Source organism: Micropterus dolomieu, linkage group LG23, assembly GCF_021292245.1.
Source record: "Micropterus dolomieu isolate WLL.071019.BEF.003 ecotype Adirondacks linkage group LG23, ASM2129224v1, whole genome shotgun sequence".
NCBI classification, from domain to species: domain Eukaryota; kingdom Metazoa; phylum Chordata; class Actinopteri; order Centrarchiformes; family Centrarchidae; genus Micropterus; species Micropterus dolomieu.
In genome coordinates this window covers 9507297-9522898 of record NC_060172.1, presented here as the reverse complement: position 1 = coordinate 9522898, position 15602 = coordinate 9507297, and the positions used below count along the sequence as shown (strand labels likewise).

The window sequence follows — 15602 nt, the reverse complement described above, 5'->3', positions numbered from 1 at the left end:
AAACTCTCACAACCGTTACTTCTCTCTGTCCCCATAAATGACCAGTGAAGCATCAGTAAATCACTGCCCAGGAGTCATAACTTGTACTGCTTCCTTTATAAGGACTTGCGAACCTGTCTTAGCTGATGCATTTATATGCACTTTACGTCAGGGAGCTCTTCTACTTGAGCGAAGTGCTCATCAACAGCAGCATATACTTACTGAGAGACTAAGAGGTTTTTGTTGAACACTTGCAGACAAAATGTGAAAAGAAGGACGAAAGGGAAAAACAGTGGTATGAATGTAACATGAAGTTAATTTCTAAGATCTGGGAACACGGCAAAAAGAAACCCAAGCAATCAAACCATCAGACAGGTTGTAAACAAAATCTCAGGTTAGGCAAACTTACTTCAAAGAGAAATAAAAGCTGAACAGTAAAATTAAAACCCGAACTGTCTGTTGCAACCATCCATCGCAGTTTATCCAATGTCTTCTGGGTTCAACTCTGATGTACTGTAATTGTATATGCACACAATTTTCCTGTGTCATATTCAAGAAACACCATGCCCGCTTTCACGCTTCTCACTCAGATGCATCATTTGTCATCACAAGACACTTAATTTGTTGTTGCTGATTTATGTGAATTCCCGGCATTGAGGAATGAAGGCGGTCAGTTTACCTTCAGCACAGTGGATCCCAGCTCCAGACCCACCAAGACCGTCCTGTCCACCAACTCAGCTATCCTGGGGTCGGCCACCTTCAGGGAGTCCTGGACCAGGTCTGTGACATCCACTTGCCAATCGGGCCCCAGCATCGTGATGACCTGGTCGGTGCCCTCTGTGGAGGTGGTGTGGAACTGGGTCAGCACCTTGACCAGGGCCCGCTGGTACTGCAGGGTGCAGCCTCGACTCACCCTGCGCTCGTCGTCTTCATCCTCGGCGTCGCTATCTCTGGTGCTCCTTGGATGGAGAAAAAGGGGAAAATATAATTGAAAATGTATGAAAATGCATTCAACATTCCTATATATGGCGTTAAGGATGTAAGTAGTTTGCCATTTAAATCTGTCACCAATCTTAACTTGTCATTTCTTTAAACTGAGCAGCTGCTACTAAATTATGCTTAGCACTGTGGCATGATGCTACGTCTCAATTTGTGCCTTCTGTTCTAAAGGGTCTCTACTTATTTTATAATTTGACATTATAATACATATGAGAAACTCGGCGCCACTCCACACAAATCCATCACATTATCTGTTCTGATGTAGTGGCAATGAGGAAAAAGTCCTCCGAGCCAGCATGGAAGGAATGATAGGCACTGAAAAGCAGAGTTTTGGACTCATGCCCTTCTTATTTCACAGGAGCCCTGGGCAGTGGGGTTAAACATGCCAGGTGCATCCCCCACCGAGCACAATCTGCTCTACAACAAGATGTATGAGTTACCCAACTTCCCTCAGCAGGCTTGACGCTCTGCCAGTTCCTTCTTCAGAAAGCACTGCTTAATCTTTGCTTTGACTTAACTATCTGAACGACTTGAGATTCAGGAGAGGCAACACGGCTGTCAGACACCGACAAAGTATATCTCCCACCCACTGATTAAAGGAACAGGTCTGATTATTAGGCTAAGCACTTTTGTCCCGAGGTCTCATAAATGCTTAGAATACACTCACTCAACAGCAAAATGCATTGTTGCATGTACCTTTCAACCTGTCCCACCTACTGGGTTTGATTATTAATTAATCTTAGCATACTACCTCTCCACACTTCACCATTTCCAGCTTTCCACTCTGGTTATAACCTTTGCACTGGCAGGTTATTTGAGGTTTAGCAATAAATGGGCCTCCCATAAGACTCTCATGGGTCATTGGAGGTACCTACATGTAAATGTTGATGCAAGCAAATTTAACTTCACCTCATGAACCTCTTTCGCCATGATTAAGCTGGGGTCATGGACATATTACTTCTGTGCCTATGGTTGGTTGAATTTGTTACTTTGAAATATATAAAATATGCAAAGCTCTTTTCACAGTGACTGTGTGATTTTGTAACAATGTGGCAAAGCCACTATGAATTCAATACTATGAAAATTATTGCCTTGATGGGTAAAAGCTACACAGATGGAGAGCGACTGATTACATTGGTCACTGCAACAATGCTTTGCATTAGTGCAAATGGCAAGTGAGCAGTCAGTAAAACAATAACAATACAAACAACATAATAAAAATATCATGTAGCTGCAAGTAGCAATACAACAACCTGGTTTTACTGCAGCAATGTTGCCATATAGAGGTTACAATAACCTTGCATATAGATTGTGTCTTAAATCTTAATTCACAAGGTTTGTGAGTATAATGAATAGGATACTGGAAAGTATATCTTTTTTTAAATTATGTTTATAACAGCTGCTTATGTGGGCTTACCAGCCTCTAAAAGTTGTATACCTGTAACATGTGTGGTCTTTAATGAGTTTTTAAAATTCAGATGGTGGCTTTAGTAAACCATTAGGAAAACTGTTCATCATTCCAGTTACAAAACCCCTAAAACATAATGAAAATAATAACTAATTTAATGAGCAGTCATTGGCACTGGAAATTGTGGCTATCCAGTATCTACATGCATTGAGCTGTATAACTGATTGGTGAGCTGTCCAGGGTGCACCGCGCCTCTCTCCTGAGCTGAGATTGGATCCAGCCCACGTGATCCCTGCACAAGATGTACTGTATTAGATGGATGGATAATTCTGATAGTAATTATATTAATTTTATTCAGTGGCAGGCAAACATAAACACAACACTGAGTAAATATTTAATTCAGACAATTTCTCCTTAAATGAGCTTGCAAGCATCTGAAAGTTCCATTTCTGTTGCATGAAAGGTTGTTCTTCTTTTTATAAATCTAGACAGTGGCCTTAGCGGTGGCTGGGTGTGAGTAGACTAATTTCATTCATGGGAGAGTGTTTTTTTGTCAAAATAAATAAATAGTTGAAAGTGACAGAAAACAATAGCCATTCATTACAAAATTTGAATTAGAGTAAGTAAAGCTTAAAAATACCTTCAAACTACTTTCAGTACTTTGGCTTAAATATAAGGGGAATTCCACAAATTTAACACAATACGTTATAAACTTATAAACTCTATTATAGAAAGCGAGTGCTCCAAACTAGGTGAGGAGTTTTAAAGATGCAGGTCTTTATCAGGCAGGGAAGTCCTAACAAAAGATGGTACTGGTTGCATTATGGGAACTGTAGGAACCAGTTTTTATAGACATTGATTACTGGTCCTCTGTTTCATTAATTCTGACCATTCTCTTATTTTGTGTCCCCCAACTTAAAAAAAAAATTAATTTCGCTGTAGCACCCCTTTAAGGTTTTAAGAAAGTAAATGCCAAGATAACTCAAAACCAGCAGATCTAAACAAAAGAAGTTGCCAGATTTATTTATCCCCTTAAAAAATAACTTGCTACAACAAGGCACTGAACTGGGAAAATCCAACCTGAAACTGATCTTAGGTATGGCGCACTTTTCTTCCATCAGCTCTCTGGCCTGGATGCAACCTGGACTTTGTCCTGTTTGCTTCTGTATGTTGGAGACTGACAGTATAGCTTCAGGACATGTATTTGCTGTTGTACTTAGGTAAGTGAGTTAACTCCACAGCAGACGCTGAGACTGCACAGTTACTCATTCAGTTAAAGGCAGAGAAAAACCCAATGAGACAGTAAGGCTCTCTCTGTCTCTGTCAAGGAGTTTCACAACTCTTGGCTCAGGTCAGTGAAAGTTTACCTTCCTGAGTGTGTACCTGAAAATAAGGTTGATATTTTTCTCCTCCAGAAGACTATTGTCTGTTCTTATTAGAGTCTCTGATACAACCATACAAGCTGAAGCTTCAGTGCACACAGGCTGCCCGCCCGATTACACTTTCTTTCCTTTTTTAGAGCATGTTACTGGATAATGCAGCCAGTGAGCAATTCTGCTACACTGTAGCAAAGGCCCACTGCAGGCCAAGAAACCTTGCTGCGCATGAAGGTTCAGAATGTGTCACGTTGCAGAAGTGAAGAAATGTAGGATGGAGAGACTGCAACAAAGGAAAATAAAAGAGTTAAGGAGGCAAGGGAAAGAGTGTGGGAGGTTAAAGGTTGTGTAAAGGAGAGTCAGAGCGGTTGTGAGAGGAGGAAAATGAGCAAGATAAAGTGAGTGATGAGAGGTTTGAGAGGAGTTAATGAAAAGACAATAATTCACTCTAACAACTACAAAATAAAGCAGCCTTGGCAAAGTGTGATGCAGATAATCATCACGATTTGGTGTTACTGGAGTGTATTTGAGATGACTAAATGAGCTACATTATATTGCATAAGTTCTTACTTTGAGGTATTACTCACAGTGCTTTGAATTAGGGCTGGGCGATGTGGCCAAAAATGTTATCACAATAAAAACATTTAATTTCATTCAGGTATTGATAATTATAATGATATATGTATTTAGTTTTAGTTTCTTTAAGTTTAAAGGCTGATTTTTGAAACCAGATGGTTAATTATGTGGTTAAACTTTTCTCAGAATGTGACAAACACTTCATGCCAAACAGTGGGTCTTAACAAATCTGAGGTAGAACATTCAAAACTATTATGATAAAATCTTTTTCAACAAATAAGATTAGTAAATCTTTTTTCAGTCCCCTTTCTTAAACAAAATAAATATTTTAATAGAAAAATTAAGTGCTAATTTGCCTGTGATTCAGATGAATTAAACCAAATATTTATTTACAATATATTGAACAGTTATTATATTGTTATTGAGAAAAATTATATTGTGATTATTATCATTGTTTTATTGCCCAGCCCTACTTTGAATGCCTTTAACTGACATCATCATCAGCCACACATCATTCACTCTATAATTCCTGTAAACAAATAAAACCAAGGTCAAGACAAATAGAGCCTGCTATCTCGTGCCAGTGCTTTTGTTAGTCTGCAAAATTAAGATGATTTCTCATAAATCTTGTTGCTGTCTGTCCATTCTTGGCCTCCCTGGCATCTTGGAACAGTAGAGATTGCCAGTCTTGTATGCAGTTATTGGCAGAGTCTTTGTTTTGTTAATGGCAGATGTCCAGGTTGCTGTTTTGCAAGTCACAAAGACGTCTCAAGTCTTGACACTTAAGTACAAGTCTTGTCCCTCATTCTAAACTTAGGGTTTGAGCCTTGAACAACTGAAAATGTAACACCAACACAAAGTTAGTAGCATTTTAGTAGTTTTGCTGCTACTATTTATTCATTATTACTGTTCACCATAACAATTGCTTTCATTATGTTAATATTGTACATATCCACACTCCTTATATTTTCTTGTATTTTATATTTTTACACTGATATTTATATACTTTTATATATACTGACTTTCTATCTTTATTTATATTCCTTTTGCCTTTTGTGCAGTGTGTGCAACTGACAGAATTTCCCCTTGGGGATCAATAAATTATTTCTGATTCTGGTTCAAATTAAAGAGGTGGTATTATGCTCATTTTCAGGTTCAAAATCTTAATTAGGGGTTGTACCAGAACAGGTTTACTTGGTTTAATTTTCAAAAAACACCATATTTTTCTCATACTGCACATTGCTGCAGCTCCTCTTTTCACCCTGTGTGTTGTACGCGCCGCTCTTGAGCTACAGAGTGACGCATCTTAGTTGTACAAAATCTTTGGTAGGAGTTGCACATGCGCAGTTCCCAGGTAAGGACTACTAGCCAATCAGAAGCAGAGAAGGGCGGGTCGTAAGAAACAAGATAGTGTGATCCAAATCAAAGCCGCTTCAGACTGCGACCGTAACCTAGCAGATGGTAGAAGTTACTCAAGTCCACAACATCATTGTTCCACATCTTACCATAAACCACTACAAAAATCACAACATTTCAACTCAATTTTACATAAAAATTCAGGTGTAACATTAGCATTATAGTTATAACTTTAGCTGTGTTAGCCAACGTTTACAACAACTTCGCACACAGTCTGTGAAGTTACATTGCCTGTTTATTTTAAATATAATTCACAACCAATTAAGCATACTTACAGGTTGTGATTGTGAATTTCCAGGCCCAAACAGAGTCGGACTTGCATCGTCTTTTAGGACTAAACGTTGAACTGTTGTTCTGACGATCTATGCTGCCTTGCCGAAAAATGCTACCATAGCGCAAATCGATAGACTCGACTCGGCCCTGCTCCGTTTTCCATTGCAGGTAGTACCCAGAGATAGTACCTAGCTTGTCGTCATAGCGACGCCACACACAACTGCCGCAACGTAATGTTCAATGCGACACACACACCAGCGACCCACACAGCTTTCTCTTTTTTAAGTTAAAACATTTCAACATTACTCAGAATGTAAAGACAGATAAGCGGTATGAAAACCTTCCAGCTGTGTTTTCCTCTGCCGTTGTTGCTGCAGCGGTCTGTGTGACGGCGGGAGCAGAGGGCTCTGTGAGCGGGCGGCACAGGCTTTCCCCCGCAGCCACTTGCGGAGCTCCTCAACTCCGAAAATATTCAAGCACATTTTTGTTCCGCCATCACTTCTCGTAAAACTGTCAATATTCGAAATCTACACAGCTGATTTCTCGCCTCAAAACTTCTCACAAGTGGATTTAGTGATGAAATTCCATACGAAAACTGTAAAATATAAAACTTTCTGTTGCTGGCCTGTGTCTGTCGCACGCAATGATGATGCAGTGAATCCAGCCACTTGGCAAGCTTTATGACGCGTTTTCATTGTGACGTCACAAGTAAAGGAAGTGAAGGGCTGGACTACAAACGAGCTGTTTTCAAGCAGTTCAGAGCAGAGTTTTCTGTGGGAGATGGGAACTCCCTTTGGGCTTTTTCACTTTGCAAACCTATTACATGCAAAAAATATGATATCAATAAAGGAGAGGGAAAATGCCATAAAGTACAATACCACCTCTTTAACATTATTCATTGGGTGAAATGTTTGCATCTTGCATATGAAATATATTTCACGTGAGAAATGTCAATATTTAAATTTTTTTATTTACCTTTTCTAAATGGGAGGCAGTAGAGGGCTGATAGGAAGTGCAAGGACAGATATGGGGGATGACATGCAACAGAAGTCTTCGGCCAACTTCAAACTGGGGTTGTAATTGCATGCTCAGCATCTTTAATGGCTAGTTTAACTTTACATTTGAAATATTGTTCCTAATAAAACCAGGTGAAATATACAATTAATACCTGTGTGGATATTCCTCATGGAAACACCTACATTTCCATGGCAGCCGAGCAAACTCAATATATTGATGAGGACTGTGAGATACAGTTGAAACCTTGATAGGGATTTTTTTTTAAATCAGCATATGAAATTGATGTTTTCACATGTGATGTCTTACATTTAATATGCAAAATATCTGAAAACCACATATGCCTGTATGTGAATCTACTTCGTGTGATGAATGTGCCCCTTAGTGAGGGGTTTATTACATTTCCAGACTTAATCCATGGTGATTCATGGACGGTCTTACGTTGACAACAAGTAAAATTACTCTTAAATGAGATGTTGGCTGTTTCCAAAACAAAACAAAAAACACTGAATCAATCAATCTAGAGGTGCAAACACAAGCAGGAATTAATTTATTTCCTTTGAACTAAAATGTCTACATGTAACATGACTAGAGCCCACAACTCTGGATAGTAGTTATTACAGTAAAGCCTAAATATAAAGCGGTAATTACATTTTGATGCAAAAACACAAGATATTTCACATTCAAATGGCGCCATGTGAATGACCGCCTGCTGTGATACTGCTACAGCAATGGATCAGGGAACAGAAAAACTAAAGATGCTATATTGCATACATCAAACAATGTGTCCAACACCACCACTGAAAATACAAAGACTCCTGCGGGAAGGCCAGTCTAGTCAGTACCAGCAGCTTCAATAGCCTGCATGTGGCACCATTGAGAATGATGGGAGCCGTCTTTGTCTGCAGTTGTCGGATGCGGAGAACTACAAGGAAAAGAAAATTACATAGTCGCGGTAAATCCAAATGACAGCGTGCAAGAAAGAAATGCAGTCACCTGCAGTGAAATGAATTCCTCTGGCCTGGCTGTGTGGCAATCATATCAACTTCAATAGATTACTGATTACTGTTTTCGTGAAGGCACAAGGGAAGTAATGTGCATAGAAAATGGGTTGGAGGAATTTTATAGACACATACTTTAGAAAAACAAACTTTAAAATCACACCAATTTGGCTTGAACCAACTAGTCCACCTATTGACATCTGGGGAATGTTGAATAACAAATGTAATATCGTTATATGAGAGTTATAACATATGAAACCTCTGGCAAACCTTGGGGTCTGGTAAACACTGGACAAACGGCAAACATCATTCAAAATAGTGAGGTCTGAACATATCACAAATCTGATATGCACATATATGATTCCTTATCTGCAGGGTTCTACCTTCATAGGCTGGGCCTTTTACAATAAATGAATAACATGAATGAATGGTGCTAAAGTGGGGATTTAAGACACATTTTACATGTCAAAATAATATACAATCTATAGCCCATTATAGCCCATTGGGGATCTTTGAAAAATGAGGCTATGCAAGATGTTTTTCAAGCACTTTAGGTCATTTGAAATACCTTGATTCTTCGAACATCTACTTAAACACGCTATTTGTATTCAGGTTGGGTAGAAATGGATTTGGTCTACAGTGATGTACTCCAGCAACGACAGCAGCAGCCACCCGCATCAGCGGTAATACTGCCATTTAATATTTCCTAAATGAAGGATTGTGGGCCTGTTTGTTACTGCTCCATGCATGCCAAGAATGCGGGAATATTTTAATGAGCTCAGGCTCCTTAACCTAAGATCACATTTTTCATTAGGGTCCTGGCTCAAACAACCTTAATCTCCCACTGGTGCCATTTTTCCACATCTAAAGGTATTATATTTTAAATGCTTGTAGGCAACAGCTCATTCAGTTTTTTATTGCCTGCAGGATTACTGAGATTGACAAAACCTTCAACTGTAGAATACTGACATTAAGACCACACAATTGGCCTCGATTCCTGACAAAGATATAAACAGAACAGACAAATAAGTCTAGGGAACCATAAAATGTTAAAAAAAGGTGTATATTCAATGACCATGTAGTGAACTCAAACAGTCCATTCACTGCAAAAGGACTTCAAAGGTACATTTCATACTACATAGATGTATGTAAATGTAGCTACACTCAAATAAATCATACTTTTATTCATGTTTTTTCAAGTTACACAGAATTAAAATGACTTTATTTCTGTAATGTTTTATAAAACTTTGTAATAAGTTGAATTTACAAAACTCCATGAAAGCACATGAAATCAGAGGTTGATCATTTTGGGAACTGTGATTACTGGCAACTATTGGGACACTCAATATGTGTCAGTGCTGTGTACTGTCTGTATGTAAAGCTTTGTTAGCTATTTTCCAGATGTTGTATGGGAGCTGTGAAGGGTTTTAAATAAGCTGTATTTAACAATAACTAAATGGCTAATCTGTAATCTTATGGAAGTTAAAGTTTTAGTTTAGTTTTGGAAACTGACATTTAACACAGTATTGTGGAGGGAACGACAGGTCCTGTTGTAACATCTCAGAAACGGTTTTCCTCTTATCTGGTTTAAAGTTTAAGTTTAAACAATGTTTAAATGTACTCTGCTGGGTTAGAGGAAGTCAGGGATACTAACAATAATTACCTAATGTATTTGGTCATGCATGTAAATGATTGAATCTTAACATTATGACATTATTTTTTAAATTTTATTCGGCAAAATGTGAACCGTCTTGTTAACCAATAATTCTATGTATATTTGGTGCAATACACACAAAAAGGAGAGTTGGTCAATCAGTCTTGGAAGTGCAGCTACAACTGTTTTGAGTGCAGAGTAACACCTCAAATTACCTGCTTGTTAGTCCAAAAACATCATTATCTATCTGAAAGAAGAAACAACACATTCTGAAAAGCTTACTGCGTACTCAAAGTCAAATTAACTCTGCGTCTCGGACTTGTTGTATAAAATGGGTTCAGATGGGTATGACACATACATGACAGCCTCATAGATCAACTTGTACTTGAGAGCCTCATTTTGCAGGGCGCATTTCTGCCATGTACCTATGACAGAGCATCTAACTGGAAAAAACAGAAGAAGCAACTACACAGAAAATCCTAAATAACAGAGAGATGTCTGGACTGGTATTTAGTTTCTAATGTTTAAGACTGCGGGGTTCCGTGCTCTATGGATAATGAGTCCTCTGGTAATGGTACAAAAATAAGACATCCCAAATTTCTACTGCGCCTACTGCATTCTGGCTCTGTTGCTTTTACCACAGGGTGTAGATAAGAAAAGGAAATAGAGGAGAGTTCAGAATGCTCCCTTAAAAACACAAAACGTACAGTGCTTCCATGAAGGTCAGACTTCACATTAAAGGAACATTTCTGTCACCAACTGATCATAAAATCGGCAGTTCGATCCCCAGCTTCTCCTCGTTCTGCAGGTTGAAGTGTCCTTGGGCAAGATACAAATTCCTCCCAATGGCCATACCATTGGTGTGTGAATGTGTGTGAATGATTAATTTCTGTTTCTGATGAACAGTTGGCACCTTCCATGGCAGTCTCTGCTTTCAGTTCATGAATGTGTGTTAATGGGGTTAATGTGATCGGAAGACTAGAAAGACACTATAGAAGTACAGTCCGTTTACCTTTTTTATAATTCATATATCAAGGTCACGTGGTGGTCATTTGTCCTATTTATTGGTCAAAGAACGTGCTGTTACCTCTACTACCTGTGACACACAACAATATTTTTATCGGTTCTGGAAATACAGATCCGACATGGCAAAAAACATGTGGAGTCAAATAATCAAACACATTGTAGACAAGGCAATAGTTAGGCCAGATTATCTAAACCACTTAATGTCAAGCAAAAACAGAAAGTGAGCACTATAACGCCTTACTGCACTGGGAAACTGTGTGCGTAATAACTATGGTTATTACAGTAGGTCAAGATTACTATGGTTATTATGGTAGGTCAAGATTGAAGCAGCATGTCAGTCTGTTAACTGTGATGAATAGACAGTAATTATTTTAAAGTTCACCATTGTTTTTTATTCTAAATAACTTTGGTCAATCTGGGGGTTTGTTTACAACCTGTCTGATCATCTGACTTCTCATGTTTTTTGCCCGCTCCGACTTCTTTATTGATGTTTCCAAATCTCAGCAGTTAACTTGGTGAGTAGAATGCTGTTATCACAGGTGGGAATAATGGCCAAAGCTATAAAAATAAGAGTTAGCAACATGAAACTGTAATTTTGTTTATAATGTAAATGCTCTGTGTTTGTATTTCGCCTTTCTAGTCTATGTGACCACTCAAAGCGCTTTTATACTACATCACATTCACCATTCACATACATTCATACACTGGTGGAACAGCCTACCTCCTGAGCCGCATATGCACCTGTCTCTGTTTGCATTTGAGCCTTACCTTCGGTCGGGAAGAATGGGAACCCTCCAGCCTTTAATGAAGCTCAGATTGTTGTCAGAAAGTTCCACCTGCAGGGGAAGTTTGGGCACCCAGACGGTCAGCTCCAGCGGTGCGCTGAGGTGCTCGTAGCTGAAGATGACCCTTGCATTCATGGAGCCCCGCATCTCCTTCCCATTGACAAACACGTAGTCGCAATTCATGGACACCTAGGACAGATCAGGGTCAGAAGTCAGACCATCTATATGATAATGGTCACGTAGGTGGCAGAGAGAAGTGACATGTGATGATATAAGGCACAGTATGGCTGCAGCTGTCAGCGCCACATTTCATCACAGAGAATTTCAAGGTTGATACTTTCAGCAGAGCAAATATATAACAAGGATTTCATAGGTATGTGAATGTGATGTGAAAGTTCATGACACATATACCATCACTGCCAAAACTTTCATTTTGTCTGAAAGTCTCTGAAATTCTGAAATTTAAAAACTGAATAGCAACTTCCAAAAGCAATATCTTGGTTACACAGGTTAATCCAGTAACTACTTTCTAGTAAATAGTCTCAATCAAAACTGTTAACACTGATGTTTCTGATACACACTTAAAACTGAAACTATCTACATAACTAGGTACCAAAAGGTATAAGTGAGAAAATGCTTCGCATTCTGTTTGTGATTTGGGTGAAACAACTTTTAAACTGAGACAGTATGTTAATATTTAACACACTGTAGACCAGTGTTTCTGCAGGTTTTCATTCCATCTAAACACTACAGCAGCTGATTTCCGCTGCTTTAACCAGAGACGCATAACGAATCAGTGAAAATCAGCTGCTGCTGTGTTTGGTCAGAATGAAAACACGCAGACTTTCCGGCCTTGATGGCACAGTGCTGAGAACAACTGCTGTAAACAATGCTTACTGGCTGTGGGCTGTTCTCTAACTAATTTGCATCTTTTATACAGTCAAATTAGTGCTTCTAAGTAACCCAGAGTTTGTTAAGCATGTACAGTGCCAATTAGGCATACAAACCACGTCCTAACCCCACCACCTCTCGTGCCTATTCTCAGCATAATGATCTATGAACAATTATACACACACATAATATGCCAACAAAAGCTTTTAGGCAAACATATAATTCATATAATATGAAGGCTGACAGCAGTGTGACATTTAACATGAACTTTAGTTCCTAACACCTCGGTGGAACATTAATAAACATATTCACAGATTTCACCTTTCACTAGACATTCATGTAATGTGATATAATTTGTGTCACAGCAATGACACTGAGTAGGAATTCAATATATTGAATTTTCTAAATTTAAGTCTTAGCAAATGCCATTTTTAACTTAAAACCATTCTTTAGCTTTCCCATCTAGTCAAAAAGCTCCAGCTCCATTGGAATTATCATAAATACTTGTCCCCCTCTAACACTAAATTATTAACTGCAATGGATCTGGAGGGCTTTGCTTTTGGGCTCCCATCGAAGATTTATCTAGTAGTGGGAGGTAGCTGGCATTGTAATCAGAGGATCTAATCTTCCGCAAATGGAGGTCGGGCTGGCCAGTCTTCTCAGGGCTGCGGATTCATCATAACTGGGAGGAGGTCTGGGTAATATAATTCCCCCTCCATGCAGACAGGCCAGAGTTGGGGGGGGGGGGGGGGGGGGGGGGGGGGGGGGGGGGGTGGAAGGACTTCTTAAGATGACAGTCTTTCCCTCTGGTTCAGTTAATGCAATTTTGCAGGGTTTGACCTTATGGGCTTCCACTGTATTCAGCTTTTGTGTGTTATTGTTCTGTCTGCTTGTGTACAGTCTTATCAGTATGAACCGAGTTACAAAAGAGAGAAAAAGAAGTAACTCAACACAATGACCCCGGCCACCTTGATTAATCACAGCATGGCTTGTTGTATAAGAGAGTGAGTGGAGAACATCTGCTTGACATGTACTCCCTTACCCTAAAGCCACACTCACGTGCACACACATATGCACGCACACACAGAAAACGAGTGTTAGCTGCAGTGCCGCTTCAGCTCCTGCGGCTATTGCTGCTGATAAACTTGGCCGGCTAATTGCAAGTCAAAAGCTGTTAGCAACTGTGGGTATCAGTGGCCCTATGGGGGCTTGCTGAGGAGGGCTTTCACACACTGAGCAGCCACATGCCGTCACACTGCTGCTAATGCGCTGTGGCATCTTTCATGGTGCCAGCAGATTGCCTGGGTGGAGACAAATCATCAGGACAAGTGCAAGTGCTGCCTGCATTTGGTCGTGTACTGGTCACATGATGCAGAGTGAACGACTGGCTAGGTTAATGAAGGTGAAGACACCTAAGGACCTTTCACACATTTATTCCATAACATTAACTGAATTAATTTCCCAAACGGTTCCAGTAAAGGCAGCAGTTCTGTCCTTCAAGCAAGCAATGCTTTATTGCCATTTTAGTATGATGTGATCATTTACACAGCACCACTAACACTGCAAATTCTCTGTTCATCCACATTCTGCGCCGATTGCAGTTAAACACATTTGTTCACATAATCCATGGTGGAACTTGTGCCATAATTTTATTCCATCTTGAGCAGTCAGACTGCTAAACAGATTTATTGCCATTACATCATCGGCTCATTATTTACACATGGGGTACTTCAGCAATTTGGTATTGAACTTTCACAAAGTTAGGGGACTTACAAGAGACAGATGAATGAAAAAAAGTACCATATTTTGTTTGACCCGTCCTGCATAAATAATACCTACCCCCAGTTTGTGGCACAGACTTTGTGGTAAACCTGCAATTATTTTTTTGGACTCTTGCTCAGTGGAAACAAGTTGTGACTGACACATTACCACCTCTTACATTGATATGGCAAACTTCTTGGCAAACAGTTGCTTATTCACACATTCAGCAGTTAAGACTTTCTCAGACTTTAGACTTTAGGAGGCAATTCATAATTTCATTAAAAAAATCAGTAATATGACTGAATATGTCTGGGGTGGTGATTGAACAGTAGATAAAACACATGCCTTTGGTGTGGGAGATCTGGGTTCAATTCCCCACTGGGACATCCACCAATGTGTCCCTGAGCTAGACTTAATGCCTAGTTGCTCCAGAGGCGTGTGACCTCTGATATTGAGCAATTGTAAGTCGGTTTGGATAAAAGCGTCTGCTAAATGAATAAATGTAAAAAAGAACAGAAAAACAACAAGGAATCAATGATGGGAGCAAGGATGTGTAATTACAATAACAATAGTGGCATGTTCCATTTTGATGTTTTCTTTGGCTTTAGTGGAGGGTTGTATAATGTTGGTGGCCACAGAGTGTGGAAAGACAATTGCTGAAGCTCTGACAGAACAGTATACTGCATATATTTAACCATAGAAAGTATGCTGGGCATTTAACTTTTTTTGACAGAAGGAAAGGTCAAGAGTGAAAGGGGATGGCACGCAACATATTGGACTGTTGCCAGGGTTACATGGTACAGTGGGGGAAATAAGTATTTGACCCCTTGCTGATTTTGCAGGTTTGCCCACTTACAAAGAATGCAACGATCTATAATTTTAATCATATGTACATTCTAACAGTGAAAGACAGAATCCCAAAGAAAATTCCAGAAAATCACATCATATGAATTTATTAAAATTGATAACCATCTGATGAGGAAAAACAAGTATTTGACCCCCCTGGACAAACAGCATGTTAATATTTTGTAGAAAAGCCATTATTGGCCAGCACAGACGTCAAACGGTTTTTATAGTTGGTGACAAGGTTTGTGTACATTTCGGCAGGGATGTTGGCCCACTCCTCCCTGCAGACAGCCTCCAAATCATTCAGGTTCCGAGGTTGTCGCCTGGCAACTCGAATTTTAAGCTCCCTCCAAAGATTTTCAATTGGATTCAGGTCTGGAGACTGGCTAGGCCACTCCAGAACCTTGATGTGCTTCTTCTTCAGCCACTCTTTTGTTGCTTTGGCGGTGTGCTTAGGGTCGTTGTCGTGCTGAAACACCCATCCTCGACCCATCTTCAGCTCTCTCACTGAGGGAAGGAGATGTTGGTCCAGAATTCCACGATACATGGCCCCGTCCATCCTCCCCTCAATACGATGGAGTTGTCCCGTCCCCTTGG

The 15602-nt window shown here is 39.7% G+C and overlaps 1 protein-coding gene across 1 annotated transcript in view; it reads right to left on the bottom strand.

The window, feature by feature from the left end:
• tmem132e (transmembrane protein 132E) overlaps positions 1-15602 on the bottom strand; it is a 120188-nt gene that overhangs the window by 18988 nt on the left and 85598 nt on the right. The window contains exons 6-7 of the mRNA XM_046039884.1: positions 11491-11696; positions 659-938 (exon numbers count right to left, since the gene is read on the bottom strand). Coding sequence (XP_045895840.1) covers positions 659-938; positions 11491-11696 — 486 coding nt within the window. The remainder of the gene's footprint in view (positions 1-658; positions 939-11490; positions 11697-15602) is intronic.